Source organism: Elaeis guineensis, chromosome 12 (assembly GCF_000442705.2).
Source record: "Elaeis guineensis isolate ETL-2024a chromosome 12, EG11, whole genome shotgun sequence".
NCBI classification, from domain to species: domain Eukaryota; kingdom Viridiplantae; phylum Streptophyta; class Magnoliopsida; order Arecales; family Arecaceae; genus Elaeis; species Elaeis guineensis.
The window spans coordinates 16,934,670-16,953,702 of NC_026004.2; the positions used below are offsets into that span (position 1 = coordinate 16,934,670).

Below are 19,033 nucleotides of genomic sequence, written 5' to 3' on the forward strand. Positions count from 1 at the left end.
ACCTGGCATACTCCAATAATGTCAACTTAAGTAGCTGAGTGCTAAAAGCCTGCTCAATCAGTTGGTCAGCATCTCCCCTTGTAGCTACTTTTACTCCTTTTTTCCTGATTGCATCATTGGCTAAGACTTCCTCCTCTCCGAAGCTCATTTTTTTTTTTGCTTATCATAAGTACAAATAATAATCAAGAACAAAAATAGATTTAAAAAAATTCATCTATTTCTTATTTAACAAAAAATTAAAAAAGATCTATTTAGGTGAGATCTATCTTCCCATTACTAAGCTTTAACTTCTACCCATGATTAAACTCATGCTCTGATATCATTTATAATAATCTAGGATCTCATCCAAAAAGGTTAGTCGGAAGATATTATTTGGATTCTTTAACTCTGTATAAGTATTCAAGATCTTTCCAGTGAATAACCGATATGGGACTAAATATATACCTGCATGAATCTTCATATACTCTCCTCATTTAAGCCCTAATGTCCTAACCAAGCTATAGATCCAAATCCATATATCCATTCATAAATATCATGATTGACTCATGATCAGTCCCAATGAATTCATATTACAGTATTCTCTAATCCACAAGCTATGGATTGGGATGGCTCTAATACCATCGTGTCATGCCCTAAATTCGGAACATGATGTGGCTATTCTATCATGGGTGCGAAGCCCAAAAAGATAATCTTTATGAATGATTATACAATAATAAATGTGATGCAAAATTTATTTCTATTTATTAAGAAAATAAGTTCGGGTACAGAGCATCTAACATAAATCTTTAAAGCTACAGGTTCATTATTTCATAGTCATAAACTATTTATTAGCCAGTTATTTACTTTTATTATCTTGAAGTTACTTAATATATCCTTTCCCACTCCTAATAGCCTTATTCATGAGAAAAAGAAAAAGAAGAGGATAAGCTACAAAGCTTAGTGAGTAACCATGCATGATCTTACTGGATCAAGCACAACTTCATCATTTGAAAACAAATTTTACTATAAAATGAAGCATTTCATAGACATAGTAATATAACAAACTACATGTAATAATCTAATCATGTACACATCAATCATGCAGGTCTACAAAAAAATGTATTCAAGTATAATATAAAAAAAAATCATTGTCATCAAGTACTTATCATTTAGTCATATTATTTTTTTAAGTAATAATGATCCTCACAGATTTCTCGTGTTATGGTCACTATAACTTGTACATGGTCACTTTCATAATCAACAAGATTTCATTATTCATCTTCTTTACCAACTTTAATCTATTGGTAGAGGGTCATTTTTATTGGATGCTAGCTCCGAGATGTCGATTTATCCTAATAGAGGTTGTCATAGCTATTTGAGATCTTATAATCTTATTTTTTCAATCATATTTTCTTAAGTCATAATTTTTTAAAACATAATTTCTTAAATAATATATGAATTTAGAGCAATTCAACTATTTTTATAAAACTTATAATTCATAGTTGGATCATATATATCATTTTAGTACCAAAATACACTTTTTATGATTGAGAAATTATTCACACATGAGTATTATAAGACAAAACTATAAAAACATGGATCATTTGACAATAATAATGCTTGATTATAAATTTTCTAGAAAAATATAGAGCTAATAATATCAATACAATTCAAAGAGTAAATTACAATGACCTCCCTCAAGGTTTAAGATAATTACAATTTTTCGCCCAATGTTTTGGAAATATATATTTTATTGCCTAACTTTTGCTATGTACATGACACATAATTCTCTACGAATATTTTTTTGTTAAATAAACTACCAATCTATTTGATAATTTTTACTAATATCATCACTATCTAATTTATTTGAGTCTTAAAATATCTTATAATTTTTTTATTCTTTAAATTTTAAATCTTTATATTTGATTAGGAGGTTGTGTGTGTATTTCTAAAGCGTTGGGTGGATCATGTAATTACCTTAAACCTTCAGAGGGGTTAGGGTAATTTACTCTAATTTAATTTTATATTTCCATACTTTATTAAAATTGACTAACAATTCAAAATCAGTAAGATTCGTATCAAGCTCTCTTACCTCGATTTGCCCAGATATGGCTAGGTCAAATGGGCAAATTAGCTTCATCTATCAAAGATTATTTTAAAAGATAGATTAATCCATATGCACTATCTAGAAATCTAATTATGAAATAAGAAGTTCTAAGGGACCCATAATAGACTTGATTTGGTTTTAAATAGAAATCGAAGAAGGAGAAAGAAAAGATCAATCCAAGCAGTCTCCATAATACCAATCTAGCATCCTCAATTAAGGTTCACTCGAGGGTACATTGAGAAGAATAAGATCTTCAAGTGAGATCTGTAGATCAGGTGGAGGGGAAGATCAATTGATAGATGAGATCAATTTCTTTTTGTTCTCTCTCTCTCTCTCTTCTTTCTAGCAAAATGGAGGGGCATGAGCCCACCCTTTACTAGAACAGGAGAAAGGGGGATGGGCAGTGGCTTGACTATGGTCATGTCCGATGAGCGTGTCAACCACAAGAGCATGGTGACATGAACATAGGTACTATGGAGGGAAACAAGGCCAAAAAAGAGAAGAATAAGGAAGTGGTTTCAAGGTTATTTTTCAACAATCCTTTATTGGATTTCAACTACAAAAAGGAGGATCAAGTGAAGGAAAGCACAAGGGAAGAGATTGAGGTCTTACCTAGGCTCCGACGAGAACTTCAATCATGGATCTAGTGGTCAAAACAGGGCACAACAAACCTAACAAAGAAGTGGAGATAAGGAGGGAGATATAGAGAAGGGAAGAGGAGAAGAAGATTTATATCCAAAGAAACTGGCGGAAGGAGAATAAATAGGAGGAGATTGACAATTTTTGTCGATCTTCTCACATCCATCTTTCAAAAATGGGTGACAGAAAATTGGTGCTAGCAAGTAGAGAATCACCGAAAAAGAAATGGGGAGACAAGGCTCACGATGTTCATGGTCTCTCTTTCCCCAATTTTTTCCTTTCTTTCTTGATCGCGATCCCACCAGCCAAATCACATGGCCAAGGAATCATTTTCTTTTTTCTTTCTTTCTTCCTTTTTTATTTTTATTTTTTTCCATATTTATTGCGATTCGGCCGAATCACCTAATCTATTGTAGTTTTTCTTTCTTTCCTTATCATGATTCTGCAAGCCAAAACAATCGAGAAGAGAAAAAAATTGCACTTATTTTTTTTTTTATTTATTTATTTTTTCTTTATTGTGATCTGACCAAATCATCCAGGCCATCACAATTTTTCTTCACTTCCTTATCATGATTCTACCGGCCAAAATAGCCGAGGAGTGAAAGAAATCACACTTGATTTCTTTCTTTCTTTCTTTTCATTTGTGTTGATTGGTCATCATATATAGGGCTATGCTTAAATAGATGGCTCAATCTACGATCTTATAGGATTTTCAATCAAATCCTATAGAAATATCCAAATAGGCCTTTAAGGGTCTTTCCTTGCTTTGCATATAATCCTTGCATTATAGATTAATTGGATATAAAGATCTTTCCTTTATACGTTTACAGACGACTGCATCTTTTTCCCATTTTTCTTTCATTTTTCCATTTCAAGCTTTTTGTTAATGAGCCACTTGTGCTCCTCAGCATGGTCAACATTGTACATGGGCTGACTGCTAACTTGAACTCGGAAATGATGGTCTCAAGAAGCACCGTATTTCCTGTACTTGGAAGCTTCAAGGGGCCAGGTGGGAGGAGAGGTGGGAAGAAACACAGGAGATATTTCATATGGCTAAAAGAAAGCCAAGTTGGTCCCCACTGCACAATTTCTGAGATAAGGAAGGTCATAATCCACAATATCTGGCAAAAAGGATCTTATATGCAGTTAGTCTATAATAGGAGGGATTACATGTGTAAAACGTTAAAACTGAAAAAGTACAAGCAGATCGTTTTTACTCTCTTGAACCACGTTTGTGGATGCACATCTTACCCTAAGCTAAGATAAACTTTGATGAAGTGTCAATTTACTAGGTGCTATTAATATATTATTTTCTTGTGAAGTGCTTCACTAAAAGAAAGAAATTACAGATTATACTAAACACATGGATTTGCATGGGCATGCATTTAGTCACACATTGTTGTGCACTAGAATGATCTTGAATATTTGTATAGAGCCAAAGAATCCAAATAAACCTTTCCAGCTAGTTTTTTTTGGATGAGATTTTATATTGTTATAATTAATAATAGAGTAAACCCAACGCATAACCCATATAGACTAAAGGTTATTGTAACCCATAGGTTGATTATGATAATTGTAATTGAGTTTTATTGGATTTGGATCTTTAGTCTAGTAATAATGCTAATGCTTAAATCAAAGTAATGTGTGAGGACACCTACCAGCATATGTTAGTCTCATATCGATTATATACTGGAAATATCCTGAATACTTGTACAGATGCAAGAAACCTAAAAAATATATTCTGAACAGCCTTTTTGGGTAAATTCCTTGGTTGTTATAACAAAAGTCTAAATATGCAACAGGTTGGCCTGCTGAGAATTTCCACAAGAAGATTGTACTTAGGCATTGCAAAATATTGCATAGCAGACAATAGAAATTAATATTAGTAGAAGTATATGCGAGAAAGTGTAGGCCATAAGTTTGATCCCAAGTCATGTGAAAGCTTGCAAATGATGTCAAGGTAACCATGTGCGAATTCTACTCAGATATTGCAAGATATCATGATATACAATTGCGGAGATTATGCCTCAATTATGGAAATTGCAACACAACGAATTTTGCTTTATGGTCTTTTAGAGGTCAATTGCAATTTGATCGCAATCTGCTTGGAGCCTGGCAACTCCATGTGGAAGCAAGATAACTACTCATTGAGGATAGTCTAAAATGATTCAGGGGCCCGGGAAAAAAAGGTAGGTCCACTGCACAACTCACTCTAAAAAAGGAAAAAAAATAGAAAAGAAATGTTCAACTTCGCAGCTGATCCAACCTATTTATATATCAAATTAACTTGTCTAATATCCATTTAGAGTAGACAAAGAAAAGGAAAAGAAACTGCTGCTTATAATAGCCCATCCTGCTGTGAAGTCCGCAGTTGCCTTCATTATCCCAAACTTGACTGAGAAAGCTTTTAGACAAGAATCCAAGTAGTAAACAATGCATGTTGATCATGTTTCATCTAAATTATCCAAATCCACACCTGTGATGATGAATAAATATTCATCTGTCATAGCAACGGGCTTGACAACTCCACTACCTATGGCTTGGCACTATTCAGCTAAAGACCATAAAGATCTTGCCATATCATCTCTCAACACAGACACAGAACCAGCTCCTTCATCTGAAACATATACAACCAACAGTTTTAACTTCAGCCAGTTCAGTTCAGACATTTTCCGAGTCACCTCTCTCCAAGTTTTGCTTTTATCAGCCATCGACTCCAAATTCCTCTACCTAGGGACCTAAAGAAGGACATTCTCCAAACACAATCTCAAGTTTACCTGCTTGTAGCATTAATCCAAAATCCATGTATTTTTTTCAGTGTTAATCCTTTCCCCCAAGCATGGACACCATGTTAAAGGTAGATTTTCCACACCAGAAGCTTTGCATGAGCTCTTCCAAAAAACAGAAACGAGACTCTTTGTATTTCCTACCAGAATTACATCATTCGGTTTACATTTAGTTCAATTTATACAAGTCTAGAAAATTTCCTTATAATTTAGAACATATGCTACCTCTTTAGCAAAATGCCACTTAAAATTTAGAGAGGTAAATAATTCCTAAATTATTCATATCTCAAGGATCACTTAGATTATCCCAGCTAAGTTTGGCCGTTGCACCCACCTCTATTCCACTAAAAAAGAAAAGGAAAAGGAAAAAAAAAAAATCTTTCAGCAATTTCTCTACCTCATTTCTGACTTTCCTTGCAACCTGGGTTGCTTCCATTGCATATATTAAAAGGTCTGAGGAAGAGATGCTTATCCTAGCGTCCTCTAAAAGATCCCCATGCTTTCCATTATACTGTTATTCTTCAGAACTCTGCTTCCAAGGGGCATAGAAGCCACCGGCTCTTAGCCTCTCACTTGCTCTGGGACTTCAGCGCAATTCCATATATGACATTAATAAATCTTTAATTATCTTCAAGAGTCAATGGTTGAAGTGTTGGAGAGAATTCACATCAACTCGTTTGATTCAGACACTCAGGGAGTATTTGATTGGGAGGAGTTGGACTCCTATTGAAACGAGAAAGAGTAATGCATATACCAGCTGTTTGGTTGGGGGAGTCATATTCCCATCCTAATTAAATTAGAATGGGAATAGCTCAATACTCTAAAATTCAATCTCAACTCTCCTCCAATATTCAAATCCCATTCTAATTCTGGCACAAACCAAATGCATTAGGGGATAATGACCATTCCGATCCCCATTCCAATCCATTCTGATTCTAATTTCAGTCACAAATCAAACATATTAAAATCAATTATAGCTTTGATTTTTTGATGTTGTTCCAGTTAAGCATTAAAAACCACTAGATGGTCCTCGAAATAAATAAACAGGCGACTTCGCTGGCTTCTACTACCATTACAAACACCTTGCTTCTTTCAGCTTCCTGTTTCTAGTTTTATGGAGCACTTGTGAGAACCACCCCTTCACCACAATGAAATCACAGGGAAATATCAGATGTCCCAGTTGAAGTCCGTGCTCATCATGGATGTTCCCAGGAATTTTCCCATTGATTAAGAGAGGAAAACGATGATTAAGGAACATACCTTTATCAAGAAGGAAAATAGTCACCCTTATCAAAACTTTCAAATGTTTTGACGAACCAGTATGAATTCATAATTTGGAATGCTAGTTAACGGTGACAGAGAGGAAGAGGAACTGGCTTTCCCCAAACTTTTTCCTTTCAGATCTTTCAAGTATAAAAATGCCATAACAAAGTGATTACAAGAAAATATTCTATAGGACACCTAGTTTCCCAAGTTAATCGACTGTTTCTGAAAAAAGTTGATCAAGATATGCCAAGGACAAAGATCACGAGGTTTAGAAATTCATGTCCACTAGATACTACACAAAAGTTCAGAAAAATATGGTAATCTTTTCTTTTCTTTTCCTTTTTTTTTTTGGATTGAAGGGGAGGTCAAGACTGCCCAAAGATATGTAGCAATCAATATATAAAAAGAAGGCTTTCTAAAAAGGAAAAAAAATATCAAAGAAAGAAAAAATTCTAACACGCAATATTTGATATATGCTGAAAAAGAATAAGATATTCCAATAGATCTCATTTTTTAACCTTATGTTCTAAATATAGGTTTATATTAATTTCCTTACTTTTTTCCGAAGTTCTTCCATCTGGTCCAGCATTATCTGTGTCTGCACTAAAGGAGTAAATAAGTACTTGTCATCTAGTAACAACCTCTCCTCCAATACTAGAGAGTTTAAGAATAAGAAGACAAGATAGCATATACAGAATAACCTTTATTAGAAGTTGACATACCATAGCTTGTCACCAAAGCTAATAAACATAAGATTAGCCAAAATAACAATCATAGATAACTGTATAAAAGATAATCTATCCATCTGAGACAATTAGTCTGTCTACCAAGATAAAGTAATCAAAAAAGATTCTGAAGTATCAAACACTTTGGATATCTTCATACTTTGGAACAAGTCCCAAATGCCTAAGTGACAATGAAAGAACAAGCTCAAAGATGCTTTGTAGTCCATGTAGCTGTGGTGAATTTAATCATTAAATCAGGGATTGTTTCTTTTCAATAATTTTGACAGCATAGACCAGTTTTAATGAGGCCGGTAGGTTGCCGGATGGCCAGAAAAATGGTTGTTAGAAATGAATAACTTGATACCGCTAATTTTTAACAGTAATCGCCAATGAAATAATTGAACTTTGAGGAAAGGGCTACTTCAAAGGTACAACTAGACCTTAGAAGAAGGAAAGAAACACAAGCGAGAGAGAACAAGAGAAGAAGAGAGAAGGAAAGAAAATTAAGGAAACAGTGCGTGAAAGGAGAAAAAATAAAAAGAAAAGAGGCAGGCCGTAGAAAGACTGGTTGCTCATGTACACCATTAAGATCACTGGTTTTCATAAGTTAAATGTGTAGTTCTGATCCCTTTTCTAGTCAGCTTGATTTGCTGAACATAACATAAAATATAAAGCAGTTGTTTCAAAAAATTAAAATATAAAGCAGAAACGGGAAAGCAGGTATATCTCTTGATCTCTTCCCATGTTTATTGCGAGATTGGTAAGTAACTGCCCATGCACAAACTTGAGGTCTCCCTTCTTAAAATAATGAAAGAAGTTAACCTTTCCTAAATTATACCATCTTCCACTTGGTGAGAAAAGTTGTTGGAAGCAGAGGTGAAGAAGTTAACCTTTCACTCTTCCTCTATTTTTCTACTTTTCCACCTGCCATTTTAATATATATATATATATATATATTTTATTTTATTTTTTTTCATTTAATGAAGGAGAAATCCCTTGCCATGTTCATCAAAGAAAGCCCTGCCCCTCGACAAAAAAATAGTTATGCATCTCGACCAACAAGGAAGCCCTTCTTTTTGGAAGAAGACATAAATTTCCTTTTTTTTGTAACTTTCATATCCGTTCTTCGTGTTAGAAAAATTCTTTACCTCCTTTTTTTTTTTTTTTTTAAACCAAGAAGAGACAACTCTACCTTTTAGAAAGAGAAGCAGAATCTTTTCTAATATAATGCACCAAAACCTTTCCCATGAAAAACAAAACAAAACTTCTTTCCTTCTCTAGGAGAACATGCCACCTGATTCCTTTTCATTTTACCAGACCTTCCCATAAAGTCTGAGGTCCTTTCTCAGTTGATTTGATTGCAATTTATGAGTTTCATCCTTTCTATTGTCAAGAATTTTTCTAATACGAATGACAAATGGATCGGTCAAGTAACATGATCATAAATAGCAACATAAAAGAGTCATAACAAAATAAAAACTTAAGCTAATTTCAGGATTTTCAGTAACCTGCTTGACTATAAACAAGACTAATCAAGAAAAACAAGAGAGAAGGTACATCAGCCACTACCCTCCTTTGCCGAGTTCGTGACAGAGCTGATTCAAGTTGCCGTTCTAGTTGCTGCAATTCTTTCACACTCAAGGTCCCAAGATCTTCTCCTAGCAGATGCCTAAACAACAACTAGCAATTAGATTCTTCCACACCACGACCAGAATATGTTGTCTTCATTTATGTGCAGTCAGACTAATTCCATTATAGCATGTTACAAATAGGTAGCTTCAGAAATATGTTTAGAAAGCTAAGCTGCTATATAAGAATTAGATAATTGTCTTCAGGAGAAAATTAACCTTTGTCTGCGCTGCAGGGACTCATATTTTGCCTTCAGCTTTGAGAATTCATGGTACCAGTTCTGTATTTTGATACAAAAATCCAAATGATTTGGTTAGACTTTCCACTCAGAATTATGGGCTTCGATATTTGATGCAAAGAAAAGTTAAAACTTCAGCTGCAACCAATAATGTTTTGTTAGAAAATTGAAGGTGACGGAGGCAATTCCTTACCTGACCCACCCAACTAAAAAGAAGCTAGTAGGTTTCAAGTGGATATCATCAGGTTTTATTCCTAGATGGGTTGCCCTAACACTCTCCTTTGTTAAAATTGTCAGGTTTGGGTTTAGATGCTTGACTTGTTTATCAATCAGGTCAGTTGGCATGACTATGGCCTGGACTTTTGAAAGTGACCCATTATCAATCCAATGTGAATTATTTTCGTATTAGGAAGATGATGGCTCATGGAACAGAAGAGCAGCATAAGAAATGGTAAAACACCTAGAACTCAACAAGTACAATGGGCATGCTCCATGTCCAAGTGAATGGGAAAACTATCAGCCATGTCTAGACTTCAAGGAGAAGCAATTTAGAAGCTTGTGTGAGTGATATATTACCAACTATCAAAAAATGTGCATATCCACTAGTCAACAGACCATAGCATATATCTCAATGCATCACGTATGATCCAAATGATAATCCCCACCGATGGTGGTTCATTATCAAAAATTTATGATTGTTTCATAATATATGGAAGGGATTAAATTCGACAAATACTCATAGAAGTACTCCATAAGTAATGTTTTTCCAGCTTTGGATTAAACGCAAACACCTTTCCCACTTGTGGTGGAATAACAATATTTCTGGTGTGGGCATTTGTATAGCTATTCTTATGGAGCTGTTAGTTCATGCCACTTACTTTCTTTTCAGAGCCACATGATGCTTAGCATTCAGCGGAAATGGAGGTGGAGAGAAATACAAACATTTCTGATACTACTAATTGGACATTGTGGTTGCACTATTTCTACTTTCTAAAAATTATAGAGTATCTTATTTTATTCTTGAAAATAGTGAACTACATTGTTGATGTTTTGTTTATTTAGTAGGTCATGCATATTTTATAGGGTTATATTTTGGGGAATGTGTAGTCGTGTTGCACCAACTTGAGTAGTTTGTTTGGAGTGACAACTGAATTTTCAAGATTTTCTGTACCTTTCATCTTCCTATCCAACTTTCCATCTTCTAATGCTACTCCTCATCTTCCCTTTTGACACTAGTCTGGTATACTACATATTCTTCTATGAAATATCTACATGTGCTCATGTACATAGTAATAATGTAGAGGACTAAGAACCATGTTAACACAACAATTTCAACACTCTCCTTGGTGCTAAAAGCCTAAAATAAGAATCTATACAAAACTTCTTCTAAAATGTTCAAATTTTCTTTCAGAGAGAGCCTTTTGGAACATCTACCACTTGGACATTGGTGTCCACCTTGATGGGATCAATAACTTCTTTTAGTACCTTTCTTATATGAAGAGATAGTGAACTTCTATGTATTTCATCAGAGCATGAAACATAGTATTGGAAGCTAATCAAATGGTGCCAAGGTTGTCATGACCAATCTTCACTGGTTCATCTAGAAGATGAAAAATATCTCCAATGAGCTTTCCTAACTAAAAAGATCATACTTATAGAGCAAGTATTGTAACATTGTACTTGGCCTTAATGCTTAACAATGCCATGGGTGGTTACTTCTTGCGACATCAAGATATTGCTGCTAATCTAATACGAAAGATATCTTAGTATTGATTGTCTTGTAGAAGGGTCTTCCACCCAATGTGCGCTAGTGAAAACTATTTAAAAAGATATGTTCATCCTTTTTATACAACAAGCCATGTGTGATGGTATAATTTAGATATCGAAAATTCCTCTTTGTTGCATCAAGATAAAGCTTTCAAGGCTTTTGCATAAATTGACTAACTATATCCATCATATGAGAGTTACTCAATCTAGTAATAGTCAAATAAATTAAACTTCCAAGAAGCATTGGATAAGCATAAACATCCTTGAGTTCATTTGCTTCAATTCAAATTTTGCTCCATATGGTAGCCATGGACTTGAAATTCATCATATTGATTTTTTCATGAATTTTCTTAGAATATCATTCCTGAAAAATAAGGATGCCTTCTATGCAAATTATGACCTCCAAGCCACGAAAATGGTTGAGTTCACTAAGGTGGCTAGGTGATGCCCAACTTGCAATGATGTAATCATCTAAATCCCTCCTGCCATAGTGATTTTCTCCTCTTGTTGTTATTATTGATTGCTTCTCTTAATAAGGGAGTTCAGCTTATCAAGATTGAGGTGTCAAGTTAAGGTAGAATATTATCGGTGCTACTTTCCTTCTCTTTATGCCTCCTTTCCTCCTCCAACAATTTTGTCCTCCATGACTGATGGTGCTAGTGGCAAAGGAGATGGAGGTGGGAGGAAAAACTTAGAAAGATTGGATTTTTCTTTCTTCTTCTAGAGATTTATCTACAGCAAGTCTGGTGGTTCTACTAGTGGTAGAGATCTATTTCTTAGATTTCTGGATCAATTGCTAATGGAGTAGGGTATAGTAAAAAAAAAATATACTAAAAAAATAAATCTAGTCTTTAGATTTCTTCATTTGCTGAACATAGATTGGAACTTGACACTATCAATTGCCCTATCATGGGCAAGAATCATGATATCATCGATTGTCATATTATTGGAAAGAAATATGATGCTATCGATTACTCTTTTATGGGTGGAAAACATGACCATGGCTAGTTGAAAGACAAAATAGCCTAAATTTCTTATGAAACTCCTACGATGTTTGCCTAATTTAGGCCATAACAAAGGTTATAAAATGTTTATAAGTTATTCATATTGAACCATTGTTGGAAGGAATTATCATTTGATTATAAGTGATGTGTTGAGATATTCTAGCATGTTATATAGTAGAAATGAAATTCAAACTCTACTTAATTAACATGTGCATTTCATGATAAAATTATTTTAATATTATTTCAATAGATTTATTTATTAAATAAATTTTGTTGTTAACTATCATTTACTTATTTATTTATGTTGGGGTGTGTGTAGGGGTGAATTCTTGATAAGCAGTCAGCTCATGCCACTTTTTGTCCTTCTTTTCATGGCTGCATGATGTTTAGTATTAGAAAGAGGTTTAAGGTTGATTATTAAGAGATGGCAAGGAATTTGAATGCCTCTAATATCGATGTCAGAAATTATAGTTGGACTATTTTTGTTATCTAATAATATTAGAACAATTTTATCATATTCTTGGATAATGATTGTATTGTTAAGATTTTATTTATAAGATGGTGTTGAATATTTTCTATAATTATATCCTATAAAATATGTAGCCATGTCATGTGCCAACCTAAGTAGTAGGTTTGGATGTAACAAATGATAAGAAGTATTCATATCCAATTTAGACAATTTATTATAATGAATCTTGTAGGAGAAATGGTGTACATTTAAAGATGCCAGCTCAATGTGTTCATTATGTATGCAATACTAAATCTAGATTTGAATCTCACCATCATCCTTATTTTGGATGGACTTATCCTTATTCTTAGAAGAAAGAAAAAAACAAGAGAGAAATTGCAAAACTCCTTTTTATCCTTTAAATATTCATTTGTCTCAATCCTAACATCAACATTACTAGAAATGGGATAGTATTGGTATTTTTCTTGGTGAAGAGTTTGCATTGATTTATAGACAATGGATACTGGGTCTTTGCTTTTATTAAATCATTAGTTTCCTATTTTCTTTTGTTTATACATAAAGACAAAATCCTTCTAGCTCAACCTTAAGAACAGGAACAATTCTGCAAGTTGCACATGCATAAATACACACCCTATCTAATTTTTATTTATCAAATTTTGATAGTTAAAGTAAATTTTATGATAGTTTACAAATGTTATAAACCTTAAAGTCTGCACAAGACTATTTTGATAATTCTTCTCTTATGCATTCTGACTTAAATTTAAGTAAATATTAACAGATTGACATCATGTTTGTCAATACAGATTTTTTTATTTTTTATACTTGAGTTTGTTCTAAAATTAATATTGACAATTGTAATTTCTTGTACATAAAAAGTTTTAGACATAAATACTTTTGATATATAAATGAAAAGATGTAGGACATTTAGAAATAACTACATGACTAAATATTATGTTCAAAAAAAGAAAAAAGGCAAACCTGTGTCCCATGTTCATCTATAGTATCATCTTGAGAAGCATAATGGCAACTTTGATATCGCTCGATAGTTTTGCTTATCCTAATAAAAGAAAGTTAATATGTTTCAATAGATGAAATGATACTAATGTTGAATGTTAAAATCAACAAAATGTAACCTCCATGTTTGTTCTAAGTTATTAGCATAAGGCACATGCAATATATGATGAAAAGAATAGTGGCTATGACATGGAGTAGAAGTAGTGGTGGCCATGATCTCTCACTAGGAAAATGCATTTTCACTATTCTCTCCACTAAACAAGAACTTAACTAATTGGGGTTCATGTTAATTTAAGAAGAAGGTATATATAAAGCATCAAATAGCTAGGTGGCACTACTCTTGAACAAACAAAGGGGCAAGCACCTAAGATGAAGTCTTAGAGAATTAGAGTAATTTGCACTATGATAGAATTGCAAGATGTAATAAATTATGATATTTTACTCTTTCTTTTGATTTCATATATAAGATGATATGGTCATGTAACAATCACTAATTTGAACAAATATTCAAACATTTTAATTGGTAAAGGGTATCTTTAAAGAGTTTCATATGTAAGTAGATAATATTATAAATAATGATGTTTTCTTTTTCCTATCTAAATAACAATTGCTAAAGAAGTGAGAAGAGGTGTCATAACACTTGCCTAAAATTAGAATCACATATGATCTTAGACGATGATGATGAAATCATATCTAAGAAAATAATTCAAGTTTATCACTTAACAAAGACCTTGCTTATACATGTTGTATGAAAACCTAGCACTCAAGGTAAATGAACATAGTATAAGATGCAACTTAATGAGATAACCTAAAAAATTATATAGCAATAGGAAAGCAAACTTTTTAAATCAAATTACATCCCTTCATAGCATATTCCTTTTCTTCCACAGTGAGAGAGAGTTATAAAAGCTACAAAGCAAAGGAACCTAAGCTACCATTGAAAGGGCACATATTTAGATTTTGTATAATGTAAATATAGAAATGGTTATAGACAGAAAAAAATAAATTAAGAAATTCACCATGGCTAGCATGTTAAATATGAAAATTTTAGGATATATATATATGTCAAAATTTGAAAAGAGGAATTATATTTCAATCTGAATATTACAGCAGAATATATACAATAACCATAGTATCCATAAACATAAATTACTAAATCAGATCCCATGTTTTATGGGATACCCTAACAAAATAAGATTATTAAATCAGATTCTATGATTTACGGGACATCCTAATAGAAAGGAACCTTAGCTATATAGGATTACTTCTAAGGATACAATCTGTTACCAAAAGAATTTTCTAAAATAGCTAACTAACCATACACGATTTTTTCACACCCCCCCTCCAGCTGGTGAATAGGTAGTCTCCATCTCCAGCTTGGATACAATAGTCTGAAAAATTGAGCTACTCAACCCTTTGGTAAGAACATTAGCAAGTTGACTATGTGTAGACATATAAGATGTACAAATCAACCCACCTCCAATTTTTCTTTGATAAAGTGTTTGTCGACTTCAATGTACTACGTCCAATCATGTTGTACTGGGTTGTGAGTTATGCTGATTGCAGATTTGTTGTCACAATAGAGTCTCATAGGACCATTCCACTTAATCTTCAGGTCTTCAAGGATGATCTTCAACCAAAGTAGTTCACACACACCTTAAGCCATTGCCCGAAATTCAACCTCTGTACTTGACCGAGCTACCACACTTTATTTTTTACTTCTCCACGTCACAAGATTCCCACCGAGGAAGGTGCAATATCCTGAGGTTATTCTTTTATCAATAATTGATCCAGCATAATCGGCATCAGTGTATGCCTTAAGTATCAATCCTCCATTTCTTCTGAACAAGATACCTTTTCCTGATGTTCCCTTGAGATACTGTAGTACTCTATGAGCTACTTGTAGATGAACTTCTTTTGGGTTATGCATAAACGACTAATCACACTTACTGCGTATGCTATATCTAGCCGTGTGTGAGACAAATAAATAAGTCTTCCTACTAGGCATTGATACATTTCTCTGTCTACTGCGACATCTTCCTCTGCTTTTTCAAGTTTAAGATTAGGATCCATGGGAGTACTTGCTGGTTTGCATGCTGTCTTGCCAGTTTTCTTGAGAAGATCTATGACATACTTCTATTGAGAGATTAAAATTTTCTGTCTAGAATGAGCGACCTCAATCCCCAAAAAATACTTCAGTCTTCCTAACGATTTAATCTCAAACTCCTTAGCCAAATATTGACTCAAGACCTGTTTCTCCTTAACATCATCTCCTGTCACTATTACATCATCTACATGCACAAGTAGGGCTGTAACTCCCCATGAAGGAGAGTGTTTAATGAACAATGTGTGATCCCCTTGACTTTGTTTGTATCCCATAGCCAACATAACTCTTGTAAATCTCCCAAACCATGCCCGTGGTGATTGCTTAAGGCTATACAATGCTTTTTTCAATTTACACACAGTATGAGCAGTCAAATTCTTCCCATATCCTGGTGGAACCTCCATATAAATTTCTTCCTCTAGTTCTCTATGTAGAAAAGCATTCTTGATATCAAATTGCTACAACTCTGGATCATAATTAGCTGTTAGTGATAACAATACTCTGACTGTGTTCATCATTGCAACAGGAGCAAAGGTCTCTAAATAATCAATTCCATAGGTTTTAGTATACCCTTTGGCTACTAATTGTGTCTTGTATCTTTCAATCGATCCGTCTGCCCTATACTTCACCATATACACCCACTTACAGCCTATCAGTTTCTTTCCTACCGGTAACTTCATCAACTCTCAAGTCTTGTTCTTTTCTAACACCTCCATCCCACATTCATAGCTTGTTTCCATTTTTGATTGGACAAAGCCTCAAATAAGGTGGTAGGAATGGTGATGGTATTTAGGCTTACAAGAAAGGCCCTATGAGATAGTGAAAAATTCTTAAATGACAAAAAATATACAAGAGGGTATAATGATTGCTTTGTGCATCTCCTAGTTCCTTTTCTAATAGCAATTGGAAGGTCCTAATCATCATTATCAATATGAGACTCAGTTTCATCTTGCAATAGATGGTTAGAAATTATTACCTCATTCGAAGAATTCGAGTTGAATTCTTGGACCTGCACAGGTTCAGGAGCAGTCATCTTTCTTCTTATGAACACCTTGCCAAATCTCACATTTTCAGGAGCAGAATCAATTTTTTCTTATGGTTCATTTGGTGTTTGAAGCACGGGTCCAAGTCTCTGTGTGGGTCAGGCATGGGTTCAGGCACAGGTTCAGAAGGACTCCTAGGCACATGGTTGGAACAGGATGAATAAGGAGGTAGAGGTACATGATCCGAGATTTTAGACATAAGAATTGATGATAAATCAAGCAAAAAATCTTTCTTATCTTTCCTAGTTAAATTCTCCCCCTGAAGATAAAGATTAGTGAAATAAGACTCTTGTTCATTGAATGTAATATCCACCGAAACATAGAATTTTTTTGACGGAAGGTGGTAACACTTATACCCTTTTTGAGTCGAAGAATAGCCTACAAAGATACATTTTAGAGCCCTTGGATCTAATTTCCTTCTATTTTGACTGTGAATATGGACAAATGACACATACCCAAAAATCCTAGGGACAAGGTTGTTGGTAGTGTTTAGGTCTGGATAAAATATTGAAAGTATGTTCATAGGACTCTTAAAACCCAAAACTCTTGAAGGCAAATGGTTTATCAGATGAGTGACTGTAAGAATTGCTTCCCCCCAAAAAATCTTAAACACATTTTTTTGAAACAACAAGGCTCTGATTTTTTCAAGGAGATCACCATTTTTTCTCTCTGCTATCCTATTTTGCTATGGGGTATTGACACAAGATGACTCATGTACTATTTTTTCTTTTTAAAAATATAGGGTAAGAATTTGATTAAAATAGTCCCTAGCATTATCTGACCTAAATTGTTTGATATGGATCCCGAATTGATTTTTGATCATGGAACAAAAATTCGAGAACATAGTACTAACATCAGACTTATGTTTAAGCAGAAAAATCTAGATAATATGAGTGCAATCATCAATGAACGAAATAAACTATCTTGCTCCAGAAGCATTAGAAATAGTAGATGGACCCCAGATATCACTGTGAATAAGATAGAAAGGAACAGAGCTTCTTTTATAACTAATTAAAAAAGGGACACGCTTGTGTTTAGCAAGTTCACACACCTCATACTAAAATTTTTTAACATCTAAATCCTTACACAAAGAAGGAAACAGAATTTTAATAACCCTAAACGATGGATGTTCAGGTCGGCAATGGTGAAGTAAAATTTTTTCTTTATTAGATAAGGCAAACTCTGATATGAAGGAAGAGGGTAATTTGCCCTTGGTCATGTTCAACTGGCCTAGTGCTTCAAGATAGTAGAGGCCATTCCTTTCTATAGCACGTCCAATCATCTTCCTTGAGTCCTTGTCCTAAAATATACAATAACTACTATGAAACATCACATTACAACATAAATCTAGAGTGAGTTTTTGTATAGAGACTAAGTTTGTGGACAATTTATAAACGTGAAGGATATTTTTCAAAGTTACTGATGAGCTTATTTTGACATTCCCAAAATCTGCTACAGTGGTCAAAGATCCATCGGCTGTGGCTATTTTCCTACCGCTTGGACATGGAGTATAGGCTGAAAAAATATTAGATGAATGGGTCATATGATTGGTTGCTCTTGAGTCCATGATCCAGGAGTTGGTGAAGGTTGTACCTGAGATATTTAATCCAATGAAAGATGGAAGTTCACCTGAATATGCTAAAGAACAAGTACCTAAAGATCCTTCAGGTTTTCCAAGACTGTTGATCAATGATCTCACCCTCTCGATCTCTTCTTGGTTGAGACTACTCAACTCCTATGGTGCCGATCCACCTTATGGTCCTGCAGCAATGTGGACTTGTCCATTGTTCTGCAGTTGACCTCCTTTCTGGCTCCATTCTCGGCTTGGAGGCTTTCCATGAAGTTTTCAGCATTTTTCACGGGTGTGGCGAGATTTCTTGTAGTAAGTGCATCATAACCCATCACGGTTTTGTGTTTTTAGCTGGCCACCTTTTTTTTCTTCAAATGTTGTTCCTCTCTCCATGTTTGTGGCTGATTTGTTGTTACCACTAGCCACCATAGTGGAACTATTTACTTTTTTCACTTCGGATTAGAGCTACTACTTCGTTAAAGCATGGAACCTCTGGCTTCCCAAGAATCTATGTCCTTACTTGATCAAATTCTGGATTAAGTCCAACCAGAAAATCATAGACTCTATCTTGTTCAATGAAGTCCTTTAGAACTGCTGCATCATCGGGGCATTTTGTTTTTATCACCCGGTAGTGATCCAATTTCTGCCACAAAGATTTCAGTTGATTCGCATATTTAGTGACCATTTTATTCC

The 19,033-nt window shown here is 34.1% G+C and overlaps 1 protein-coding gene across 2 annotated transcripts in view; it reads right to left on the minus strand.

Moving 5' to 3' along the window:
• Positions 1 to 19,033, minus strand: part of LOC105054953 (agamous-like MADS-box protein MADS3) — a 52,922-nt gene that overhangs the window by 11,412 nt on the left and 22,477 nt on the right. The window contains exons 2-5 of one of the 2 annotated variants that reach the window (XM_010936616.4): positions 13,588 to 13,666; positions 9,350 to 9,411; positions 9,072 to 9,171; positions 7,334 to 7,375 (exon numbers count right to left, since the gene is read on the minus strand). In XM_010936616.4, the coding sequence (XP_010934918.1) occupies positions 7,334 to 7,375; positions 9,072 to 9,171; positions 9,350 to 9,411; positions 13,588 to 13,666 (283 nt within the window). The remainder of the gene's footprint in view (positions 1 to 7,333; positions 7,376 to 9,071; positions 9,172 to 9,349; positions 9,412 to 13,587; positions 13,667 to 19,033) is intronic. The other variant, XM_010936617.4, reaches the window with a different exon arrangement.